This window comes from Acinonyx jubatus, chromosome D3 (assembly GCF_027475565.1).
Source record: "Acinonyx jubatus isolate Ajub_Pintada_27869175 chromosome D3, VMU_Ajub_asm_v1.0, whole genome shotgun sequence".
NCBI classification, from domain to species: Eukaryota; Metazoa; Chordata; class Mammalia; order Carnivora; family Felidae; genus Acinonyx; species Acinonyx jubatus.
Window position 1 is genome coordinate 8,107,447 of NC_069392.1, and position 27,601 is coordinate 8,135,047.

General features: G+C 36.0%; 1 protein-coding gene across 14 annotated transcripts in view; it reads left to right on the top strand.

Annotated features, from left to right (window-relative positions):
• Positions 1-27,601, top strand: part of IFT81 (intraflagellar transport 81) — a 231,797-nt gene that overhangs the window by 112,142 nt on the left and 92,054 nt on the right. For 13 of the 14 annotated variants that reach the window (XR_008291618.1, XR_008291620.1, XR_008291616.1 and 10 more), the window contains 6 exons: positions 1,510-1,575; positions 1,888-1,998; positions 3,839-3,923; positions 9,823-9,986; positions 11,576-11,671; positions 18,686-18,832. Coding sequence is in view for 5 of the 14 variants with exons in the window: in XM_053205931.1 (XP_053061906.1) it covers positions 1,510-1,575; positions 1,888-1,998; positions 3,839-3,923; positions 9,823-9,986; positions 11,576-11,671; positions 18,686-18,832 (669 nt within the window). In the remaining 9 variants the exon portion in view is untranslated. Of the gene's footprint in view, positions 1-1,509; positions 1,576-1,887; positions 1,999-3,838; positions 3,924-9,822; positions 9,987-11,575; positions 11,672-18,685; positions 18,833-27,601 lie in introns of those variants that run through there. The other variant, XM_053205935.1, reaches the window with a different exon arrangement.

The window sequence follows — 27,601 nt, forward strand, 5'->3', positions numbered from 1 at the left end:
TCCTACATGAATTAGTTCCCCCAATTCTTTTTGTTTTATCACACTTACCAGACTTAGGATTACTTGGATGTCTGTCTTCCCAACTATTTTTATGCCCTATGAGGGCAAGGACCATGTCTGTATTTCTTGTTCACCACTCTACCCCAGTGTCTATCACAGTGCCCCGTACATGGTAGTTTCTCAGTGAGAGCTTGCTGAGTATATTCGAAATGAAAGATGAACTCATATTAATGGGAGAGAAAGATCCATAAGTAGGATACTTATAGTATGAAGGAAGAATGATAGACCTTCATCCACTCTTCCTCCATTATGTCATGTGAGTAAACTTGAAATGATAAAATAACCGAGAGTCTGTCATTTTAATTTCACTATTACCAGGGTGTTTTTGAACATATTCTTTGTAGAAAATATGGTAAGCAAGATAGAAATGAATTCACTTATAATCCCACACTGTATAGATAACTACTATTGACATTTTAGTGAATATATTTAAATCTTTTTCTTCATATTGTGCTATATATAAATGTTGTAATCTGCTTCTTTCAAGTAATGTCATATCATGACTTTTTCTGTCATTAAACATTCTTCACCATTTTTAATGACTTTCATTGTATCGTGCCATAGTTTACTTAAAAATCTTCAGACATTTGGATAATTTACAAATTTTAGATATAATTAGCATCTGTAAAACTCCTCATAGAGAAGTCTTTGGCCTTCCATGAATATTTTATTAGGAAAAATTCCCAGACATGGAATTATCAGGCTAGATGGTATCTATGTTTATTTTAAGACTGTTGATATTGTTCTTCAATACAATGCCACCAGGAATGAGTAAGAGTGCCTATATCCTCAGATCCTGTGAATGCTGACTAGTGTGTCTGTTTTTCTCTTTAGTATTACTGTGATGGTTAGGCTATTCATTCTTTAGGTTTAGGAAGGAATTTTTGTTTGTTTTCACTTGCAAATATTATGGAGCTGTTTAACAGGAAGGTGGTTTATTTTTGAAGCCTTTATTTTTAGGAAGGGAATTGGTTAATTGACAAAACCAGATGCAAATTTATGTCTTGAAAACACCATAGTCTTAAAAATAATTTTGATGGAAAATTGGCAGAATATATAGTTTGGTATTTAACAGAGCAGATGGGATGTCAGCAGCTGTTGTTCATGTTTTTAGACCTGCACACTTTCCATCATAGAAGACTTTTGAAAAATCATGTGCCCATATTTGGAATCAGAGCACAAATGTGCTGGTTGGCAGCTTTACCTTGCTATGTTATAACCTGTTTTATTTGCTTTTCTAAATGAACACCAAGCTGCCAAATAAATTACCCTGCATAAAGAACCCTGGGGAGAAATAAAAATGCCCTTTATCCAAAAGAGAATCTTTGTTCCTTAATTCTCTGGTTATATGTAGTGAAAACGGTCAATGCACAATCATATGACTGACAACTTTATTTGAATTCTACAAAGAATACTTTTCCTTATAATGTCTCCTTGACTACTTTTTAGGATATCAGTGCAATGGAGGATGAAAAGGATCAGCTCATTAAGAGAGTTGAACGTTTGAAGAAAAGGGTAAGGCAAGAATTAGCACTGTGAGACTTTGGCCCCAAGTCCCAAGCACTTGCACAGATTCAGGAATGAAAATGAAGATTAAGCAAGGCATGGGTGTACATCTGAGGATGGACTCAAATAACACTGACAGAAAGGGAATCTCCCCAGGCAGTAGCCCAGAACTTTTAAGACCTGGAGTCTGGAACGTTACTGTCATCTCTAGGGAGTACTGTTTGCCAAAAGGAAATGATAAGTGGATGTCTGAGTCACATGACATGCTAATTTCTTTCTTAAACTTGACAGTAACATGTACTACTTATTCCTTTACTGTAGGTGGAGACAGTTCAGAATCATCAACGGATGCTTAAAATAGCAAGGCAACTTCGAGTTGAAAAAGAGAGAGAAGAATTTCTTGCACAACAGAAACAGGAACAAAAGAATCAGGTATCCTCACAAAAGTTTATATTCTTATGGTGAAAGAAATAGTTCCTTTTGGTTATCCAAATGTAAAGAAAAAAGAATTCTAGATTGTGGAAGTTCATGTTTCCTTTTGTTAATGTGATGGAATACTTCTTCAAAGGATTTTGTGTCACCGGTAACAATAATGCTACTTTTTAGGTTCAGTACCCAGTGTATATCTGTATACTACCTTCTAGCTTGTGCTTAACTCATGTTGAGCCAACATCACAGAGCATTCATCATAATGTTAAGCATTAAGATTAACGGCTGATAAAACTTCCAGAATCTCCAAAGGGTGTCCTGAGATTCGGGGCCTATGAGAACATCCATTTTATTCCACCGATCACAGTATCCACTACTAGACTTTATTCCAGTGGCGAATAAGCAAATCATGAAAAGGTGCAAAATCACCCACATTCCACATTTTTAGACTTTGCCTTAAAGAAAAAATAATTCGGCTAGAAAAGATTATTTTTACTTTATTAAAAATTTGTTTTAGGGGCACCTGGGTGGCTCAGTCGGTTGAGCATCCGACTTCAGCTTAGGTCATGATCTCACGGTCTGTGAGTTCGAGCCCCGCGTCAGGCTCTGTGCTGACAGCTCGGTCTGGAGCCTGCTTTGGATTCTGTGTCTCCCTCTATGCCCCTCCCCCGCTCATGCTCTCTCTCTCTCTCTCTCTCTCTCTCTCTCTCTGTCAAAAATAAATAAACATTTAAAAAAAATTTTTTTTTAATTTGTCTTAAAACTGAGTAGACTAGGGGCACCTGGGTGGCTCAGTCAGTTGAGCATCCGACTTTGGCTTAGGTCACGATCTCACAGTTGGTGGGTTCGAGCCCCATGTTGGGCTCTGTGCTTACAGCTCAGAACCTGGATCCTGCTTTGGATTCTGTGTCTCCCTCTCTCTCTGCCCCTCCCCTGCTCATACTCTGTCTCTGTCTGTCTCTCAAAGGTGAATAAATGTTAAAAAAAATTTAAAAACTGAGTAGACTATACATTAAAAATACACTTTGAAACAGCTCCATTTCCTACTCAATGAGATGTTTGGCTCTTTTGGAACTTGATTTGGCATCATGGTAGTTCCACTGCACTAATAAGCTGCATTGCTTGGTCCCTGAATGGTCACCTAGCATCAGTGTCTGAGACACTGAGAGAGAGAGAGAGAAAGAGAGAGCAAGAGCGCTCAGTGTGGGGCCTGATGCGTGGCTCAATCTCACAACCATGAGATCATGACCTGAGCTCAAATCAAGAGCTGGATGCTTAACTGACTGAGCCACCCAGGTGTCACACATCAGTGTCTGAGTCTAAGACATCATTTTGTGGCTGGCTCAGTTGGTAGAGTATGCAACTCTTGACCTAAGACCTTATTTGTGAAAATGCTAATATTCCTCAGAATTAAGAAAGCCATGTTAGGGGTACCTGGCTGGCCAGGCAGTGGAGCATGCAACTCTTGATCTTGGGGTTGTGAGTTCAAGCATTAGGTGTGGAAATTACTTAAAAATGAAATTAAAAAAAAAAAGAAAAGAAAACCATTGTTATAACAAGAAAAGCCTGATGCATATATTTTTTTACCAAGTATTTTTCCTTGATCACTAAGTACAACAGATAACTAAAGAAAAAATATCTGAAAGCTTTTTTAAAAAGCTTTATGTGAAAAGGTATTGAGAAAACCAATTACATTTTGAGCTCAACATAGTAATTTTCTTAGTTCTTATTATTTGTTCTTTTTACATCATAAGAATTACGTGGAACTTGTATTTTTCTTTGTCCATGTGAGTGGTAGGTCTCAATACACTAAGGAAATAATGGATCTAATTATATTTTAAAGCTATTTCATGCGGTGCAGAGACTGCAAAGAGTACAAAATCAGCTGAAAAGTATGCGCCACACAGCAGCAGATGCAAAGCCTGAAAGTAAGTGGAAACTGTTATATGATCTAGATGATCAGAGAATATTAGTTTAAATCAGTAGTTTTCCTTAAAACAATCAGCTCATGGGAATTAATTATTGTTGAGTGATAGCTCAGCATTTTAGAGTGGCATTTTCTAGTTAATTAATGAGAGTCCTATTGAAGACATCCTTAACTTTTACCGGGGTTTTATGGTTCCCATTCAGTGTTTGGTCAGAAGGTAAAGATCGTGAAAACCACCATGGAGGGAGGCTCTCTGGTATGTGGGCATGTACCTAGGATGGATGTTATGAAAAAGATGGATGGGAAAAATGTGAACAGTTTTAGAGCCTGAGCCATAAAGAAAAGGAATAAAATGCTGGACTCTTAAAGCTTGGTGTTTTTTCTTATATTGAGCTGTGCTAATGACTTGACTGTTGGCACATTAGCTTTACATAGAGGATAAATTGTTCTAATACCTGAGATAATACCACCAAACCCTTCTTAGGCATTTTAAAAGTGTTTTTGCTCATCAGAAGGGAGACCATGTAAACTGGAGGAGCAGTGGAAAGCTATCATTGGTACTGGAGAAATATTTCAGTGTAAATATCTGGCTGTTCAAGTGTTAATTCATCTTTCTGTAGTATTCTATGAAATACTATGCTCCAAGCTATAATTCATAGAATAAAAAAGATAGACAATAACAATAACAATTGTTGGCAACAATGTGGAATTGTTGTTGGCAGGAAGGTAAAATAGTGTGACTTCTTTGAAAAACGTATCTGGCAGTTTCTCGAAATGACCCAGCATGTTTCATTCCTACGTATCTACCCAAGAGAATTGAAAACATATGTCCACACCAAGTCTTGTACACAAATGTTCATAGCAGCCTTATTCATAATAGTCAAAAAGTGGAAACAACCCCAATGTCCCTAAACTGATGAGTGAATAAACAAAATGTGGTGTATCCATGCAATGGAATGCCAAGGAATGAAGTACTGATACATGCTACAACACATATGAACCTCAAAAACATGTTAAGTAAAACTAGTCATAAAAGACCACATATTATATGATTCCATGTGTATGAAATGTCCAGAATAAGCAAATCCAGAGAGATAAAATCCAACTAGTGATTACCTAGGGCTTGGGAGTTTTAAGGCGGGGACAGCTGTGTGAGTGTGGTGGAGGGAGGAAGGGACTGCTAATGGGTATAGAGCTCCTCTGGAGCCGATAAAAATGTCCTAAAATTGATTGTGGTGCTAGTTGCACAACTCTGTGAATTTACTAAAAACCATTAAATACTTTAAATGGATGGATTTTATGGCATGTAAATTGTATCTCAATACAGCTGTTAAAAGAGATAATACAGTATTTCCTTAATTCTAGACACATATTCTTTCCCATTTTAGTTGTTTTTGCCATTGGGGTATATGTTACATTTTATATGTACATTTAACATGGTATTTGTTACTTAATCAATGGCATCTTAGAATCAAGGAAGTATGGTATATTTAATTCATGTTTTAAAAACCAGAATAGTGTTGCCTCTAAAATATATGGTTAATACATGTTAATTGGTGACTTTCCATAGACTCTCTCACTCCTCTTAGTCTTATAAATTCAGGGTCAAGCAATACCTGGAAGTTGCCATGCATTTAGTTGTTGGTGTCATTTCATTCTTTATTCACTAAGTTTTCACTTTGTAGGAGAATGTTAATTTTCAGGACAAAGAAAATAATCTTTTTTTCTTTTAATGTTTATTTATTTATTTTTTGGGAGAGAGGTAGGGAGGTGCAGGAAGAGAAGGAGACAGAAAATCCCAAGCAGGCTCTGCACTGTTAGCACACTGTTAGGATTTCACAAACTGCGAGATCATGCCCTGAACCGCAATCAAGAGTTGGACACTTAACTGACTGAGCCACCCAGGTACCCCCAAGAAAATAACTTCTTATGATTTTTTTCTCCTCAGTGTGATGTATATCTTTTTCGTGTATATTCTTTGGATTTGATGTAGTTTCCTTCAAAACTTACTGTAAAAATTAAGACAAATCTTCAAAAGAAATCTGTTGTTATAGCCATTTAAAAATTAATATCAATAAGTAATTTGCATAGGCCTACTCTTACTAAGAAATTATTAGAAATTACCACTAATAGTGAATTTATTGAGGGGCACCTGGGTGGCTCATTTGTTTAAGCATCCAACTTCAGCTCAGGTCATGATCTCACAGTCTATGAGTTCGAGTCCTGTGTTGGGCTCTGAGCTCACAGCTCAGAGCCTGGATCCTACTTCAGAATCTTTGTCTCCCTCTCTCTGCCCCTCCTCCGCTCATGCTCTGTCTGTCTGTCTGTCTCTCTCTCAAAAATAAATAAACATTAAATTTTAAAACAAATCGTGAACTTCTTGAAATGAAGGTAATGTGTGTAAGAATTGAAAGATTTTGTATGCAGAAAAAAATTGATCAGTGAAGTTTAATACAGTGTAAAATGTTCTTCAATATCTGTTATCTTCAATTTTATTAGGTTAAATACGTTGTTATTATGTATTAATTCTGACAACTAAACATAATATCCAAAGGTATTTATAGCATTTGTAATACTTCATTTTTTATTTGAATTGATAGGCTTTATTTTACTTTGGCTTTCTACCTAAAGAGAAATTATTTGGGCCAGGGAGTACATAATTACTCACTTAGTAATAAAATTTACAAATAAAATTGTGTTTTATGCATCTCTTGGGATACTGGTGTAAAATATTAATGTGAGTAATGTTCATAGATGCTACTAAATAAAATCAATTACATTGTTAAGTAGTAACAGAAATAATTGGCTCAAACCTATAGTGCATTAATTCAATTTTTGTTGAACATCTACTACATGTCAGGTACTGTGCTGGGTGCTAGGAATAGAAAGCAAAGATATTTAGGATCTCCCAGTCTAATACAGGAACGACAGGCAGTGAACAGTTACAATGCAGCATCACTAATTTGCTGATGGAGCCCAGCACAGGGTTCTATGAGAACAAAGAGACAAAGCACCAAACCCTGTCATAGAGTCAAATGGCTTCCTGGATGAGGTGGCACCTGAGTTAAGTTCAAGTTGGAAAGGTAAGGAATAGAAGACATTCCATTCCAAGGCACAGTAACCAGAAAGAACATAAATATAATAGATGAAGTAGAGATAAAAGGGTAGGCTATTCCTGACTGCTTGTCTTTGAAAAGAAGGCAAGAAGGAAGAAAAAAAAAAACAGAAAAGAAAAGAAAAGAAGGCAATAGAGGGAATGTGCAAATGAATGAGAAAGACAGTACCATGCCTAGACTGATTGTGTGCTGGTGACTGTGATAGTGCTTGTGATAGGGGTGATTGTGTGCTGGAGGAGAGAGTCAGTTAGACAAACAGAAATTGAAGATTTGGGAGGAGAAGGTGAGAGTTGATAACAGCCTTTCCTGTGTGTAGGGCATTGAGTGTTCTGCAGCAATTGCCACAATATGTTAATTGTTGCCGTATCTGACTCTGACTCAACTAAACTCCAGACTAGTTACCAAGTCATAATTGGTCTTTCTATTTCCAGGCCCTAGCATGCTAAATTACACAGAGCAGGCATTCAGTAAATAGTCTGTTAAGTAGTTAGGAGGTGGGAGTAGAGACCAAAACCCTGGATAGGAAGAAAATGATCTTTTCCACAGATAGGAGGAGAATCAAATGAGAAAAACAGGGCTGAAAACATAAAAATAAGGTATTATGTGTGTAATATGTGTTCTTTGGGGCAGGGTGTAGGGAGCAGGAAATTAAGGAGTTCTTGCTTTGTGGACATCTTTCTGGAAAATAGTCTTTTTTTTTTTAATTTTTTAACATTTATTTATTATTGAGACAGACAGAGCATGAGTGGGGGAGGGACAGAGAGAAGGAGACACAGAATCCAAAGCAGGCTCCAGGCTCTGAGCTCTCGGCACAGAGCCCGACCTGGGGCTCGAACTCAGGAACTGCCAGATCATGACCTGAGCCGAAGTCAGACCCTCAACTGACTGAGCCACCCAGGCGCCCCATCTGGGAAATAGTCTTAAGGGTTGTATTCAGCAGCCTAGGAAAAGAGTAGATAAAACATGTTTAATTGATCCAGGTATTTCCTTTAAGAAGGTCTATCTAAATTTTTTAAGTAACAAAAAATAGCTTATAGAAAGTTTCTCTTTACTTGAGTAACATGAAAAGTGTTTTTAGTGTAGGAATGTGCTTTGTATTTTTTCAGAGTAACAGCCATATTATAAAACACTCATGGAAGTTAATTCATGTTTATACTCTATACTTATTCGTGAGATCTATTATATAAAAGAAGCTACTCATTCTTTTGTAGGGTCAGAGAGATGTTTTCAGAGGGTTTTTAACCAGAAAGTTTGCTGAGATCTTAGTGACTGTATATTTAATTTCACCAGGATTTTGAAAGATATTTTTTTAAAAGCTGCATTGAGAATATGACTACTTTTCAAGGTCTTAAGTTAAAATTTTTAAGAGAAGAATTTTAAATGTGATGGAAACCCTATTTTTATGTTTCTTAACAGTTTTATTGAGGTAAAATGGATGTTTAATAAACTGCACATATTTGAAGTGTATATCTGATATGTTTTGACAAAATACACACACTGTTGAAACCATCAACCTTAAGATAACAAATATAACCATCACTCCCCAACATTTTCTTGTGTCCTTTGTAATGCCGCTTTGTGCCCCTCTACCCATTGCCAGGCAACCACTTTCTGTCACTATACAGCAGTTTGTATTTTCTAAAATTAGAATCTTTCTTTTAAGTAGAAAAGATAATATTTAAGAATTTTAAATCTTTGAAAACATTTTAGTATTTGATTCTTTATATCTCTGGTTACGTGTAGTATGTTTAAGAACTTGACAATGGAAAAAACAGTCACCTAATAGCCAAAGGAGCCAGGATGTAGATTTAATCGGAAACCACATAGGAATGACTGCCTAATTATAGTGTGAGTCATTAAATACTCTCTCTTCCCTCCCTTTCCCCAGTCCCCAAAAAGGGGGAAAAATTGTAGGGATGAATGGAAAACTTGTGATTTTGCCATTAATAAGGTTTTACATGTTAATATATAGTTAGCACAACAGAACTAAAAATAATTTTTAAGGTTTTGGGCCAAATTTATTAAGCAATCTACCTACGTAGATTACTTAAGCCGGAAATCCAGTGTTTTAAAAAGTCAAGCCAGAATTTGTAAACGTGTCATGGAAAGATCTGAAATAAACCTTTTAAAGCTCTCTAGACTGGGAATTTATAACAAAACTATTATTCACTGAAAATCTGTGTATGTGTATGTGTACTCTGCCAAAATAAAACTTTCAAACACTTTAAAACCTTTAAAATACAATTTAAGTTGCCACTTACTGTAAGCTAATACTTTACAATATCAAAACTACCAACATGGAAAGCCAAAAATGTTTATGAATGTAGATAATTTTTTTTTGGATTCTGACTTGTACCTTTAGTAATATTTTCATTGGTTTGAAGCTGACAAATTATAATGTATTACCATTTATGAAATATTAGAATAGAAATACAAATTGCATCAGAAGTATTGTCAAAGAAAAAGAATAAATGGCCACTTATAGAACAAAGAATCTGGGTGGAATTTCATTTGTGTTGTCATTCAAAAGATTTCAATGGTTGGGGCTCCTGGCTGGCCCAGTCGGTAGAGCTTGTGACCCTTGATATTGGGGTCATGAGTTTGGGCCCCACCTTGGGTGTAGATTACTTTTTTAAAAAATTGAAAAAATATTTCAATGGTCAATTTTTTATTATACAGAATGCTTTCAATAGATAAGGCTATTATTCAGGTCTCATATTTTAAAGTGTACAAAGTATCACTATACCTACTCTCTTGGGCTGAATAATTATTTTATTTTTAAAGGTTTAATGAAGAGACTAGAGGAAGAGATAAAGTTTAATTCTTATATGGTAACTGAAAAATTTCCTAAAGAATTAGAGAGCAAGAAAAAAGAATTGCATTTTCTACAAAAAGTGGTTTCAGAGCCTGCCATGGGCCATTCTGATCTTCTTGAACTAGAATCTAATGTAAGTGGCAACCAGTCTTCTTTTTATAACTCCCAATTTTATCTCATCCCCAGTCCTGTGAAAATTATATGAACTGCTTTCTATGGTGTCCTGCTCTTGACTCTTAAGTTCCCCTGTGCTGAGTTGACAGTTTTTATGAGGAGTTGTTCTTTGTGAGAAATTATAGCATGTAATGCCGTTACTTAATCTACATGATGTTATACAGACTTAGTCAACTGATTAGGAAACTAAACAGCTTGAATATATAAATTAATGCATATCATTGACTCATAGGTTTATGTATTCATAATATAATCATTTAGATGGTAAATTTTTAAATATTTTGCATATCATTATTTTTTATTTCCAAGAATAATATTATAGCAATTTTATATTTAAAGCTAATATTTTTATTTGCTTTTTCATGCCTGCTTTGGAATTACTAAAGTTTCTTGTAATGTTCATTGAAACTTGGTTTCATATTATTACATTTTTGTTCCATAGAAATAAAGCACCAATCAGATGTATATTTTTTAAAAATAAGAATTAAATGGTATGATGATTGATTGAAAGATTTTGGCTCACTAATCCATTAATGTGCGTAATATGTGCTTAATGCCCACTCTGATTAAATACATAATTCTGGCCATTTTATTCTTTTAATTTACTTAAAGAAATTAGATGTTCAAGTAACATTTAGCTCAAATTTAATGTCATAGAATTAACAGGAGTACTCTAGTCTTTTTAAAGGATAGCTATACTGAAGCCATGTAATTTTTTTTTTTTTATTTCTTGAGGGACTATCTACTTTTATTGGCTTTATTCACTTTTATTTTATTACATTTGGTAAAGGGTTAATGAGTAAGATAAATGGCAGCTATATAGAATCACAGATCATTAGAACAGGAAGGGTTATTAGATGTCATCCATGAACCCAAAAACTCTCAGTTGGGTTAGTCTGGATTTTCTTTATCACTTGCAGTGACTTGTAAGTCACGACATAGGTGAGGGATAACTGCAGATTTTTAGAAATTGTCTTTTTGATAATAATGTATAAAATTTCATGTAGAATACTTCAGGATAATTTCAACATGGATGGTTAAATCCATATAAATAATCAAAGTGTGTAAATATATATCATGAACTATGAAATGTAAATTGTTTCTAAAAATAATCATAGTACCCTACTTAGAACGTTAATGGACCTGTTCCTCCCATGAAATCACTGAGATAAAAACTGAATTCAGGGACACCTGGGTGGCTCAGTCAGTTGAGCATCCGACTCTTGATTTTGGCTCAGGTCATGATCCCAGGGTTGTGGGATTGAGCCCCATGTTGGGCTCGGTGTTGAGGGTAGAGCCTGCCTAAGATTCTCTCTTTCTCTCCCCTCTACTCCTCTCCCCCATTTGTGTGTTCTCTCTTGCTCTCTTTCCCTCTCCCCTCCTCTCTTTCTGTCTCCCCCTCTCCCCCCACCCCTCTCTGTCTCACACACACACACACATACACATACACACAACTATGTAAGTTCAAAGTTTGGTTTGGCTAGATGTTCCCTAGTTTATGTAATCATAGGGAGAGTTTTAACCTTTTTTACTTTCATGCTGTTTTAGATAAATGAAATAAACACACAGATAAATCAGCTGATTGAAAAGAAAATGATGAGAAATGAGCCAATTGAAGGCAAACTCTCACTATACAGGCAACAGGTAAGACCACTCTTTTGGCTTTCATATTTAGATCTTTAATCTTATTGGTGAACATCTTCATAAATACCCTAGGCTGTGTTGTGGATAGTCTTAAAGTGAGAAGGAAGTAAAGAGTAAATGTTCTTGGGGTGCCTGGTGGCTCAGTTGGTTGAGCAGCCGACTTCAGCTCAGGTCATGATCTCACGGTTCATGAGTTCAAGCCTTGCGTCGGGCTCTGTGCTGACAGCTCAGAGCCTGGAGCCTGTTTCGGATTCTGTGTCTCCCTCTCTCTCTGTTCCTCCCCCGCTCGCCCTCTGTCTCTCTCTCAAAAATAAATAAAGATTAAAAAAAAATTTTTTTTAAAGAATAAATGTTCTTCTGTTATTGCTAATCTCCAGATTATAACAAAGAATTTGTGGAAAAACCATAAAGACACATGTTTGAGTTTGAAATTCAATACACCTGATAATGCTTAGTTTCCTTAGCATCTGCCAACTGTGATGATAGATCTATTTGTGCTTATATCTGTAAGTGTGGAATTTGATTAAAAAAATTTTTTTTAACATTCGTTTTTGAGAGATAAGAGAGAGACAGAGTATGAGCAAGGGAGGGGCAGAGAGAGAGGGAGACACAGAATTCAAAGTAGGCTCCAGGCTCCAAGCTGTCAGCACCGAGCCTGACGCAGGGCTCGAACCCACAAACCGTCAGATCATGACCCAAGCCGAGGTTGGACCCTAACCGACTGAGCCACCCAGGTGCCCCAAGACCCTATGGTGTTCTTTTAACATGTTCCTTTGTTTCCTGTATTTCCTGAAAATTCTGGTTTGATATTTTTTGGCGAGAATACTTTCTAGGTAGCATTATGTACTTCCATTTGGAGGTGATAATGTCTAATTGTCTCTTTTTTTTTGGAATGTTAACAGCCATTGATTATCATTGCTCATCTGTTAATTTCATTAGGGTTTATAACATGTTGATACTTGGGGCACCTAGGTGGCTCAGTTGGTTGAGCGTCTGACTTTGGCTCAGGTCATGATCTCACGGTTTGTGAGTTGGAGCCCCATATCCACCTCGCCGCTATCAGCGCAGAGCCCACTTCAGATCTTCTGTCCCTCTCTCTCTGCACCTCCTCCGATCTTTCTCTCTCTCTCTCTCTCTCTCTCTCAAAAATAAGTGTTGTTAAAAACTGTTGATACTGTGATTCTTTCTTCAAGTATTAGCTTGACTGCCTCTATGGAAAAACCTCTCATCACCTATTTGGTTAAACTGAGCTATAGTTCACATAGGAAAGGCAGGGAACATGCTTGATTCTTTATCAGTTTTCAAAAAGAATTTGTTTCCTCCACCTCATTTTCATTCTCCAACAGTAAAAGTGATCAATTAAGGTTAGTTTTTAATTTTTTGGTTCCTCATTTATTTAATAATTATGGGGTTTATCCATCAAGAAGAGCTAACAATTATAAATGTTTATGCACCGAATTTGAAAGCACCCAAATACATAAAACAATCACAAACATAAGCAATCTTATTGGTAAGAATACAGTAATTTCAGGGGACTTGAATACTCCACTTATAACAATGGACAGATCATCTAGATATTTAACATCCTTATGAATCATAGATTTAATTCTATTTGATAAGTTTCTAGTATTTTCCTTGATGATGCTCAAATTGTCCCATTTTTTAATACTAGGAGGCTTTTCAAGTTAACTTTTGGTTCCTTTTTAATATTCTCTTTGTCTTTGATAATGTCTTTGCTTTCTGGTTTGATAAGAATATTTCTATGTTCATCTTTTATATTTCTTTCCCTAGGCTTGGAATTAGACTTCCTTCTATGAGCCTGATTTGTTTCATTAGGAAATGATATATAGCGACTGAAATTTGGGTATTAGGATTTCTTATTGCTCCTTGAGTGGCCCTTATTTTTAGGTCTTTTTTGTGGACAAAGCTAAGAAATAGTTTTTTTCTTCCTCTCTTCCTAATGTCACCCTGAGCTCATATTTATTACCCTTCCAGTTTAGATTCAAGGCTACTGGACTTCTGCTTAGCCTCATCAGTCTCACATCTTTCTCCTTATCCCACCCTGGAAATTCTGGCTCTCAGTAATACCAACATCATTTAATCCTTTATTTGCTTTAATCCACACTTTACACACAACAGTTTCAAAATAAAAGTAACAATACTACCACCAAAAATATGATTACTGCTGAAAATTGTTTTTTATTTTGTTTTGTCCTTAGGATATATGCCTAGGAATATACAAATTACTAGGAATATACAAATTACCGTTTTGAAGTCACTTAGAATAGGTCCTCTATATGGTTATGCCACACATTAAACTGGATACATATGTATGTTTATTTTTATTTTTAGGGATTAGTTTTATGATTATTTAAAATATTTACATGATTCCAAGTCAATTCTAAAAAACAAAAAAATATTCAAAGACATTCCTAGCATCTACTCCTGTGCTATCTATCCTAATATTTTCTTCCCTCATAGGTAATTTTTAAAAAATGTTTAAAGTCGGGGCGCCTGGGTAGCTCAGTCGGTTAAGCGTCCGACTTTGGCTCACTCAGGTCATGATCTCGTGGTCCGTGAGTTCGAGCCCCACGTCAGGCTCTGTGCTGACAGCTCAGAGCCCGGAGCCTGTTTCAGATTCTGTGTCTCCCTCTCTCTGACCCTCCCCCATTCATGCTCTGTCTCTCTCTGTCTCAAAAATAAATGTTAAAAAAAATTTTTTTTTAATTTTTAAAGCTAATTATTCCACTAAAAAATAATGTTATATATGGGGGACCTGGGTGGTTGGTTAAGTATCCAACTCGATTTTGGCTCAGGTCATGATCTCACAGTCATGAGAGCATCGAGCTCTGGACTGGGGGTGGAGCCTGCTTAAGATTCTCTCTCTCTCTCTCTCTCTCTCTCTCTCTCTCTCTCTCTCTCTCTCTGTCTCCCTCTCTCTCCCCCCCCCCATTCTCCCTCTCTCTCTCTCCCCCACCTCTCTCTCCCTCTCCCTGTCTCCTTCTGCCCCTCTCCCCTGCTCACGGGTGCACACATGTTCACGTGCACTCTCTCTCGCTCTCAAGATTAAAATAAAAAACAAAACAAAATAATAATATTATATATACATAGATCCATATATCTCCCTTCTGAGAAAAGGAATCAATACACACTTTTCTTTTTAAAATTCTTAACAGTATATGCTGCTAAATAGAATAATCTTTATTCCTTTTTTTTACAACTTTATTGAGATACAATTCACATACCATATAATTCACTTGTAAAATGCACAATTCAGTGGTTTTTAGTATATTCACAGAATTGTGCAGCCATCACCACAGTCAATTTTATTTATTTTATTTTATTTTTTTAGTGTTTATTTGTCTTTGAGAGAGTCCAAGGAGGGGAGGGGCAGAGAGGGAGACACACACACACAGAATCCAAAGCAGGTTCCAGGCTCTGAGCTGTCAACACAGAACCCGACATGAGACTCAAACCCATGGACAGTGAGACCATTGAGCTGAAGTCGGACGCTTAACTGACTGAGCCACCCAGGCACCCCCCACCACAATCAATTTTAGAACATCTAAACCTATTAGCAGTTACTTCCCATTTCCTTCTCAACCTTCAGACGTAGGCAACTACCAGAGACCAAGTTGTCAGTATAGATTTGCCTGTCATAGACATTTCATATTAATTGACTCAAATGATATGTGATCCTTTGTGACTGGATTCTTTCACTTGGCATAGTTTTTAAAGTTCATCTGTGTTGGGGCACCTTGGTGGCTCAGTTGGTTGAGCATTCAACTTCTGCTCATGTCGTGATCTCACAGTTTGTGGGTTCGAGCCCCACATCAGGCTCTGTGTTGACAGCTCAGAGCCCAGAGCCTGCTTTGGATTCTGTGTCTGCCTAGCTCTCTGCCTCTCCCCCACTCATGCTCCGTCTCTCTCTCTCTCTCATGCTCCGTCTCTCTCTCTCTCTCTCTCAAAAATAAACATTAGAAAAAAATTTCAAGTTCATCCATGTTGTAGCATGAGTCAGTACTTCATTCTTTTTGTTACTGAATAATATTCCATTGTATGGATAGATCATGTTTTGTTTATCTACACATCAGTTGATGGACATTTGGGTTATTTCTACCTTTTGGCTATTATGAATGATACTGCAGAGGACATTCTTGTACAAGTGTTTGTATGAAAATATGGTTTCATTTCTTTTGAGTATATTCCTAGGAGTGGAATTGCTGGTTCATTTGATAATTCTGTGTTTAACATTTTGAGGAAATGCCAGACTGTTTCCAAGCCAGTCCTACCAACAGTGTATGAACACATTCATTCCTCCACATTCTTGCCAACACTTGTTATTATCTGCTTTTTCCTTTTTATCATAGCCGTCTTAGTTGGTATGCTTATTCCAGTTCATGGTACATAGTATCCCACTGAGTACTTATACCGCCTTTCATTCAGCCAGTCACTAGTTGATGGACATTTGGGTTGTTGCCATTCTTTTGCAATTGCAAGTCATGCTTCCATGAACAGATTTTTGCCTATGTCTTTGCACATGTTTGCCAGCGTTATCTTTAGGATATAGTCCCAGAGGTGAGATCGCTCCATCAAAGGGTAAATGTGTATGTAACTTTGTTAGATGTTGCCAAATTCCTCTCCATAGAAGGTGCAGCATTTCTTGTTCCCACCTGCCATGCAAGAGAGTGCCTGCCTCCTCACTGCCTCCAATATGTGGTTGAGCTTTTAGAGTTTTGCCATCCTTGTAGATAAGAGATGGTATCCTGTGATAGTTTTAATTTTCACTTATCTTATTATAAACAAGGTTGAGCATCTTCTCACATGAGTAACAGTTGTTTTAATTCTTTTTCTGTGAATTGTCCCTTCATGCCCATATCCCCACTTCTCTATAGGGTTGTTGGCCTTTTTTCTTTATGTATTAGAAGTATTTACTCTTTGTCTGGTTTATAATTGTAACGTTTTCCTCCAGCTTGGTGTTTGCCTTTTTATTTGTTTATGGTGCTGTTATATCACCATGGGAAAGTTCTTCATTTTTATGAAATCAAATTTAATAGTTCTTTCTCTTATTATTTTACGTTTTGAGTCATATTTAGGAACATTTTTCCCTCTTGTAAGTTATAGTGAAATTTACTCAGGTTTTCCTTTTGGATTTCTATGATTTAATTTTTTATGTTTAAATCCCTGATTTATTTAGATTTTTTCTGGTTATATGCTATTTATTGTATATGGCTATCCAATTATCTAATTGTCTTAATATCAGTTAGTAAAAAATACATTTTTCACCTATGGATTTGAGATTCTGACTTTGTTTTATTTCAAATTTAAGAATGATACTGGATTTATTTGTGTATTTTCTATTGTTCCATTGGCCTGTCCAGGTACACATATTAACTTATTTGCAGAAGCTTTATAGTCAAGTTCAAATAACTGATAAAAGTACCCACCTTCACCTCCAATTGCTCTACTTTTTCAGGGTTTTCCTTGCAATTCTTGTTTGTATGTTCTTTCAGTAAGCTTTATTACCAACTTGCCTAGCTCTTGAAAAAAAAACATAGTTTTTTATTTATTGGGTTTGCTTTATACTTATCAGTTACTTCAGAACTTACATCTTTATGATATTTGATCTTTATGATATGATGTTCTTCCCATCTAAGAACATGTTATGTGTCTCCATTTGTTCAAGTTTATGTTTTTTGTCTTTCAGGAGTGTTTGTTTTCCTCAAAGTTTTGGAACTTCTCTTGGCTCCACATTTTATTTTTTGCTTTTATAACTGAGGGCTTTTCCTCCCTTATGTCTTCTGACTGATTTGTCTATGAATACTACTGATTTGTTTACTATGGTTTTCCCATGGTTTCTCTTCTCTTTTTTTTTAGACATATAATCATATACTATGAAAATGCCAGCTTTTCCTGTCAAATTCTTATGCTTCTAATTGCTTTCTCCTGTCTAATGGTATGAGCAAATACCTTCAACACAATATTAAATTATAGTAGAGATAGTGGGCATTTTTACCTTGTTCCAGACTTAGTGGGAGATACTCTCATGTTCATTAAATAAGATCCTGTTTTGGACTGAGGTTTATATTTATTTATTTTATTGTGTTAAGGAGGTATACTGTCAATTCCTGTATGCTTCTGGTACTCATCATTTCTTCTCTCTTTTTTTTGGCTGGAATAATTCTATGGAGAGAAACATTCCTTCGTCATCTGTCTTTTCATTTTTTAGACAGAAAGAATAGACTGGTTTAAAGGGTTTGTATTAGAGATTTCCCCTCTCCTGTCAAGTTTGTGTGAAGAAAATATTTGTACTATTTCACTTAAGAAGACAGTTTGGCTAATGTTTTTCTTACACTAGTACAGCTGTGGTTCATTTGAGGAAATCCCCCAAGAGTTGCTAAGTAATGGAAAGTGCTGTGTTCATGGCTGAGAACAGCCATTTGGATTGTGTAAACATTTGCATAATTCCGGTGAGTCAGATGTTTGGTTTTAAACCTGCACTTCATTTATTAGAATGCCCCAAATATAATAGATGTTTTAACATTTCATTTTAAAAGTATGGCTATTGAATTTAGGTAAGATAACCTGTGTTGTAGTTTTGAGAATAAAACATTCTTGTTTTCTTCTGGTGAAAGGAAAGCTACCATGAGGAAAAACACTAGAATTAGGGATAGCTTCTATTTGCTTACCTAGAAATTATCTTCATTAACATTTGAGTGTTACCTGACAATATTTGAATATGTATAATACTATTGTATTTTTGTTTCTCTGCTGATATAGCGGTATTTTCAGGGCTTTTGTCTTCCAAAATGTCTTTGGGTTGATATTTAATATACATTACATGCTCATGTTAAACATATAACTAGTGATGACAGGTAGTAGGGTATTGGTTAGGAGAAGCCAACCAGATATTGAAAGTTTAGCTTGGGAAAATCTAAAAAATAAATAATTTCACAAGATAATAGAAAGTTGATTGTATGTCTAATTTCACATTCATATTTTATACTCAATTAGGCATCCATCATTTCTCGTAAAAAAGAAGCCAAAGCTGAGGAACTTCAGGAAGCGAAGGAGAAGTTAGCCAGCCTAGAGAGAGAGGTATCAGTGAAGACAAATCAGACCCGCGAATTTGATGGTACTGAAGTTTTGAAGGGAGATGAGGTAAGTTGAGGTATCTAATGGGACAAAGTTATGAGTATTCCTTTTGTTTGAAACCATTCATGTGTTTTACTTTTTTCGTTTAAATGTCAGTAATGGAAAGTTCATCTTATTTTATAAAACCTATTTATTTAAAACTGAAAAGTCTTTGCAATGATATTAAGATATTCTTGATATATAATGACATAGATCTTAGTGATTTAACAACATAATATTCCAAATTTTCCCTTTTTAATTGGGTGAATTTATATTGGATTTATTTATTATAAGTATTAAGTTATAAAAGTAAAACAAAATGACTAGGAATTAACAGGTAAGACAAAAATTCATATTCCTTGATAAATGTAATTCCATAAAGGGCTGAGAAAATATCATCACTCAGTTACTTTGTCAATAATGTGTATTTGGCCATTGAGACTGGTGCCATTTAAATGATTTCATTGTAGGAGTACTACATGGCAATGAGAAAGAATGAAATATGGCCCTTTGTAGCAACGTGGATGGAACTGGAGAGTGTGATGCTAAGTGAAATAAGCCATACAGAGAAAGACAGATACCATATGTTTTCACTCTTACGTGGATCCTGAGGAACTTAACAGAAACCCATGGGGTAGGGGAAGGAAAAAAAAAAAAGAGGTTAGAGTGGGAGAGAGCCAAAGCATAAGAGACTCTTAAAAACTGAGAACAAACCGAGGGTTGATGGGGTGTGGGAGGGAGGGGAGGGTAGGTGATGGGCATTGAAGAGGGCATCTTTTGGGATGAACACTGGGTGTTGTATGGAAACCAGTTTGACAATAAATTTCATATATTAAAAAAAAAAAGAAAAAATAAATGACTTCATTGTAGATGCTTATAAATTTTAAAAATACAGCTATATCTAATGCTGCTATATACTTAAATTTTTGAACAATGTTTCAATAGCTGTTATTTCATTTATCCTTTCAGACTCATGAGATTAGTAGGACAAGTAATATTGTCATTTATATATATGGCTAAATTTAAGCACCAAAAATATAATTCCGCATCTCATTTTCATAAAATTAGCTCAAGAATGAATGAATGAATGAATGAATGAAGCAAAATATCTTGTGTAAAGGACAGTGCTTTTTTTTTTTTTTTAAGCAAATCAAGAGATAGGTATAGGTTATATTTTAATTCCTAAACATTGCCTATACTTTACCACTTCCTACAGCTTACTTATTTTATATTAGCTACTTAGCTACTAGGCCTCAGAAAAAGCTACTTTGAAAAGCTGCTCACATCCAAACTTCAGTTTTGGCTTTGAATAGTTACAGAATTCATACTGTTACAAATTGGCAGTGAACCTTCACTGTGCCAAACACAAGTGAGTTGTTCCCATGGTGCCACTTTTCTCTGTGGTACTTGTGATTGTAGTCTCCCAATATGCCTTTAGCTTTTGGGGAAGTAGTAGATTTCAACAGTCAGCACTTGACTGAAAAATTCCTTTGGTTTTTAACATCCACGTCCAGATTGCTTTAAGAGATGGGAATATTTTAAATGTTACTTGGAAGCCAACTGGGTGTGCTTTGTGACATCCTTGCTATCCGGGGGGGGGGGGGGGGGAAGGTTAATTATGCAACAATCTTGTTTTATAAGAGGCCACGCTTCCTCCTAGCATTTTTGTTTTTTCTTAAGAAAATGCTGCCCAACTGATAAGAAATACTAATTGCTATGGCCACAGTTGACATGAATAGTGCTTATACATTCAGTGTTAGATATTCCTTCTATGCAAATGTGAGGGTATAGAACGTACTGTCAACCTATTAGGTTTTATTTTTGATAAATTATGGTGAATAGAAGTGTCTGATGACAGAAAAAGGCATACTTTTCTTAAAGGGAAAAAGGTAACTTTGGAAATGAGGTCAACCTAATTTTTAAACAATATCTGGTCAGAAACTAGAACAAATTAAGTAAATCATTTGGCAGTTACCTAAAAGAACAGAAGGTATTGGGGAACATTAAGCATAATTTTGTAAAGAACAAATCTTGGTAGACCAGTTTTATTTTCTACTTTGATAAAGTGGCAGACCATATGGACAAAAGGGAGGAAGTTTGTTATACTTAAAATTATATAATATAGCTGGACTTCACTGAGGTTTCATTTGGTATCACATGGTAATCACCAAAAAATCGTGTTTTTTTGCCACCCATCTGTTAACACAGTTGGTGAGACGGCATCAAGAAGTAGTAGCATGGTATTTGGAAAGAATTTCTATGGCAGGAGTCACAAATAGGAGAACAAGGAAGGGTGGGCTAACATTTATTGAGCACTGTTTATACAAGGCTCTGTGCTAGATGCTTTACAAACACACACTCCTTTACTTCTTGTGTTCTTATTCCTGCTGTTCCCATTTTGCAGCTGGGTGAAGCTCAGGGAGATTGTAGATGCACTTCGAGGTAACAAGTGGCCAAGCTGGAATCCAGGTCTCTCTCACCTGTTCCCATAGACCTGAGCAAATCACTTCTCCATCTGTAAAATGGGGATGATTGCTCTTCACTGTCATTATGAAGAACACGCAAAATAATGGATGTCACAGCTTCCCAGTCAACATATAACATCTGGCATCCAGAAGTCATTCCTATGGGTCTCATGTCACTGCATGTGTGAGAAGCGGTGTAGTGGAATGGTTATGGGCATGGGCTCTAGGATTTGATTGTTGGAGTGCAGATCCTGGCTTTGTCATCTTACTGGCTGGGCAACATTGGGCAGATTCCTTAACCTCTTTGTACTCAGCTGTAAAATGTGACTTTTATCAATATATACCTCCTGGAATTATTACTGTGCAGATTAAACGAGTTAATACCTGAAAAGTGCTTAGAATAGCACTAGCACGTGCTAAGTGCTCAATAAATGCTAGCACCTGATATTTTTATATTTTCGTCAGTCACTTGAATGAAGAGTTTGAAAGCTAAGAATATAGTTTGCAGCTTAAAACTTGAACTTAGTATTTCCCAAACTGGGTGCAATTCAGTAGAAATAAATATGAAATAGTTTCTGTTTGTGGATAAATGATTTACACAGATTCAGGATGGGATGAGATAACACTAATGAGAGTCGTTTTAGCTGCTATCCACTGAGCAGTTACTGTGTGCTCAATCTTTAAAAACATATCGTTGGTGATGGTTGCACAACAGTGTGAATACACTTACTGCCACAGAACTGTACCCTGAAATATGGTTAAAATGATAAATTTTATACCGTGTATGTTTAATCACAGTAAAACACACATGTAATATATCCTGATTCATCCTCTCAAAACACTTGTGAGGTAAACATTATCTGCATTTTGTAATTGAGAAAATAAGATTAGAGAAGTTTAAGTAACTTGCCTAATGTCATACAGTTAGTGAGTTGCAGAGTAAGGATTTGAACTCGGGTCTGACAGTCACAAACTGGAAACGTTAGCCAGGTAGAAACTGTACAACAGCCATTTGTTTGGATACAAACCTTCATTCCTTGATGATCCATATGTGATTGTTTGATTAATCTTTTCTTAGAAAAATTTAGGAATGTGACTGTTAATGAGGATAAATACTATACATATAGTAATTTATATTCCTTTGTCATTTTCTTTTTAGAGGTCAGCTAGCAGTTTTTAAAGTTCAGTATTGAAGCATGCATTTTGATGCTTCCCCTGCCATTAAAGTTATTATTCCAGATGTTGCATTTTGTCTGAGAATTTTAGCTCTTCTGTTTGCAGATGACAGGTACTACAGGCATTTGTACTTCACTAGACTCTCATTAGTATTCCCTGGATGTTTCTTATTAATAATAGATGAAGTGTCTAAAAATTCTCCTTTTTCTTTCATTGTACTTTGGTTATCATTTTAACATTTTAGTTTCATTGTATTGCCTTGCTTAATTATGGCAGTAAGCATAGGAATGTGTTTATTTCTTATTCTGCCAGACTTCTAACGTGGGTAGGAATTTCTTGAACTGTTGAAATTATCTTCTCAGTGATAGAGATTTTCTTGCCAGTCTAGTCTATCTTGATTTCTTTTTCTTCACACCAGTATTTTTCAGGTGATAAGAAGGTTAAACTTAGAGACTAGAGTCTCTTAACATAACTGAAAATTGATACTAATGAATATGTTTCTGTGTCTTGAAGTTTTTTATATTGGATTTAAGTATGTAGTAATTAAGCACAAATCTGGTTGAATTGATATTCTCAAAGAATTTTGAATGCTGTCATCTCTGAGAGAAGTTACCCAAAAAATACCATGAAGCTTCGTCCCTAATACTGACCTGTTTGTCATTCTTATCAATAATTTAGATTAATTAATAATTAATGTTTATTATGCAGTTACACTGTGCCAGGCACCATATTAGGCTTCTTATATACATTATCTCATTTTTTTCATTGAACAACTCTAATTGTTACGATAATTATTCAGGTTTTTACAATTACGGGAACCGAGGCACAAGGAGGATTTATGCTAACTCACCAAGATCACATGGCCAGTAAGTAGTGGTGCCATGATTTGAACTGAGGTGGTCTGCCTCCTAAACCCTTAATAATTTTCACATGACAGGAAGCCAGAAGGAATAGTCAGCGAGAGACAGATGATAGAATTGGGATTCAAAGTCATCTTGGAAGCCAGGAGCATTGTGCTGAAACAAACAAAATGCTGTTAATAGGATGATAAACACAATGTTGTGGAATTCAAGTTTTGTCTGCCATCTCAACATATCACCCATAAATAATGCAGCATTAGAAAACAAATTATTATACTCCATTAATAAAAATGTAATATCCCATTTATGGTGATATTATGCCTGGAATGTTATGTTACAGTTTTGGCATATGTGTTAAGAAGGACATAGTCAAGGCAGAGTCCAGGTGTAGGTGACCAAAATGGATGAAAAGTCTGGAAACTTTTGTAGAGAGAATTGATTATGTATTAACTGAGCACACACACACAAAATAGAATTGCACTTAAATTTCAAAAGGATTATGGAAAGGATGGTGTGCAGAAAAAGAGTTAACATAGCAGGCCTGAAACTGCTATTCTTAGAAAATCTTGTTTGCAAGGTTGGCCCTTGTCTGCCATCTAGGAACTTTGATTTTAGAAAGATTTCCACCATTCCCCAATAAGAATTGCTCACTGTGCCTGAACTGTGTGTACAAAGAAAGTGGTTTATGTTGAACATCTGCTTTCCTTCTCAGAGCCTGGGATTTAGGTAAGGGCTAGGCAGACAGTATGCCTCTGTGGCCAGCCCCCAAGTAAAATGCCTGAGCACAGAGTCTCTAATGAACTTACCGGTTGGCAACATTTCACACATATTGTTACAACTCATCACGTATTGTTACAACTCATTGCTGGAGGAATTAAGGGAGAAGACTCTTGGAAGCTTGCCCCTGGTTTCCTCTGGATTTCACCTCATGTGCCTTTTCCTCTTGCTGGTTTTGCTTTTATGTTTTCACTGTAATAAAGCATAGCCAAGAATACGACTATATGCTGAGTCCTGTGAGTCCTCCTAGCAAACCATTAAACCTGGGAATGGTTTTGGGCCCCCCCCCAACACAAATCGGTTAATATTCTTGTTTGACAGAAGGCAGAATTAGGACCAATGGTTAGAAATATTTGATTGACTATATTTGATTGACTACTGAAAATTTTCTACAATTTAAGCTTTCTTCAGTACTGAAGCAGGTTGCTTTGGTGAAGCAGAGTGATCCAGCATTTAAAATATTCTGACAGAACCTGGATGAGAGACATTTTAGAAGTAACATGTGCAGTTAGTAGAAGAAAGATTGTACTGGATCAATGTTTGGGGTTTTTTTAATCTTAAAAAATCTGACTATACAAGTAATACCTGAATACATTCTTGTGGTATGAAAATGAAGCAATAGGCATAAAGTAAAAGTCTTCCTTGACTGTCTCCCACCCCCAATCCCCATCCCTCAGTCCCTTTACCAAAGAGAAGCCACTGCTTCCAGGTCTGTGTGCCCTTTCTTTGCAGTCCTTTCTCTAAAGATAGATGTAGATCCTACCATTCTGTGGTTTGTAAAAATGTAAATGGTATTATACTGTGTGTATTGTGCAACTTGCTCTTAATAAAATGTCTTGGAGATTTTTCCATGTCCATAGTGAGGAGATTAAGAGAATTCTGTAGAAGTTAACAGAATCAGCTCTGGAGCCAGAACACCTGTGTGCAGATCTCTGCTCTGCCACCTGTTAGCTATTCAACCTTAACATGTTACCAAACTCCTCTGGGCCTCAGTTTCCTTGCCCATAAAGTGGGTGCAACTGCTGTGGAAAACAGTATGGCAATAATTCAAAAGTCAAACACAGAATTACCATATGACTCAAAAATTCCCCTCTGAGGTTAGAATCCTCATGTGATTTTCTGTTAGGATTTTCTAAGTGCACATTATTGCTATTATTCCAAGTTATGGTAACTTCAGATATTTGGACAGGATTTTAATATTAAGTAACCTTAGTTTTCCATAATTTGGAGTGCTTTTAAAATGTTTACACAGAATTCTCTAACCTTCTGCAGGATTCAGTGTGAGAAAAAATAGGAAAACATAGTATTATACCCTAATATAATAGCTAATGGTCAGACATCTGACTCTGAGTTGTCAATAAATTAACATTGCTGTGGTCAATGTGATTTTTGAAGATAGCATAATAACTAAGTAGCACGCCTTCCAGAATATATACCCTGTTATTGTTTCCCCAGCTCATAGCCCATGGCCCTGAAATGTACTTCCATAGCACTCTGTTCCTGTGTGTTGTAACATAACACACTTAAGATCACTTGTTCAGTTTCTGCTTCCCCTGAGAAAGCAGTGAGCTCCATAGTGGCAAGAACATATCTATTGTTCACCATCATGTACTTAATACTTGGCACATAACAGACACTTGGTAAATGTGTGGAAACCTGAAAGTATATAATGTAGTCTAGACGTGTGTATGTCTTTCATCAGAAAAGTGATAATATTAAAAATGCCTTGGTCCTTTTTAGTAGGCTTTGGTTGATAAGAAAAGTTATTTATATTAATTCTTCAACCTAACCATAGTTGCATATTTCATTGTATAGATATTTCATTGTACAGATTCATTATTTTTGGATACCTGACCACACACCTAAATTTACCATTTAACCTGGTAGCCTCCGTTAATTCTTAGGTAAGTACAATTTTGCTATTTTTTTCTTTGCTCTTCCATTAAGAGAGAGACTCAGATGAGCAAAGAAAGAGCCTGTGCCTCTTGTAAATAGTTCCACATAGCTACTGATCATTACTGTCTTAGTCACCTTCATATCTCAGAATCTCTGCTTTAATTATTTGAAAAAGCAAACAAAAAATCTGCCCCAGTGATATAGTGCTGGTCCCCTTCCTAGAGCTGTCATTCAGATGAATGCCTGCCTTTGGGGTCTGAACTTTTTTATAGCAACAAACGAACCTCTGGTTAAAGTCCCACTGGCACTTCATGCAATCAAAGGTCACTCCTGGTTAATGGTGTGTGAGTATAGAATCCATTGTGTTTTGTTCCCTAACCATTACAAGAAGCTCACCTGTTTTGCGGTTATGACTGCTTTAAAAATGTGCTTGGTCAAATAATGTTTATGAGAAGCTTTAGAAAGATCCAACCAGTTCATTCTACAGCTACTGATAGAAATCCTAGAGCTAAATTGCAAAGATTATGAAATCTTCTTTAAATACTTCAAAGAGAAGCACAGCGAAGATAAGGGAATCCTGGCAAGGTTTGCTGCAGCTGTCAGATCCCGAAAAATTAGGAATCAAATTTTGACACTTGTAATTGAATCATCCACCCTTCTAAGTGAGCCCAGGCAAACCTGTGATATTTTTAGAACCTTTCAAACCACATCACACTCTTTAGAGTTCATAGCAGGACCCAAGGCCCCTAAAATTTCCCAAGAGATGGAACAAAACAGAATCAAATAAATTTAGCTCAATCTGCTAGAATAGAAGTAGTGTATTTATGCATGCAATCTAGGTAATGCCACAGTTTCAACTGAAAATTTGAAAACTTTTCATTGAAAAATTTTTTGAGAGTTAACTGCTTGGACAGCCATTGAAAAATCCATTAACTCTAATATAATAACAGCTGTGCAGTGGTGATTTGATTTATAATAGAAGCATAGAGACCTTGGACAGTATGATTAACTGTGTTTCACAGATGGATGTTCCTGTGCCACAAGTTTCATTTTTTAAGACAGATTTCTACCAGCATATATCATATTGCTTATTATAGACTCTCTCAAAAGAATTAGCAGTTAATTATATTGCTTATGGTTGGCTTGGTGAGATTTTCTAATTTAAAGTTAAAAACATAATACTAACAGGTTGGAAAAGGTTAGAATAGTATTTGTATGTGTGTCTGTGTTGGCACTAGTTATGATGAGTGATTTGAAAAGACTGTCATTTTAACAGAAAACAAAGGTTGCTGTGAAACATTTTGTCTTGCCTTAAAACAAGTAGCAAGTCTGAGACCAGACTTCAGGGAGTCAAAATGATTTATTGGAGCATAACATGAAAAGACGACCTCTTCAGGTTTTCTACGAGTCCGAATTCAGCCAGAAGACACTGACAAATGGGTGAAAAAATCGTGACCATAGGGCATATTCATGCTACTCTTGAACAGTCATCTGACACCTAACTCTCTTGGGCCTATTTCTGTAGTTTTCCATGCTTAAAAATCATTTGATGAAATAACTGACCAAGATGTGATTTAATTAATAAATGGAAAATAGCATGCATATTGGACTAACAGGATTTG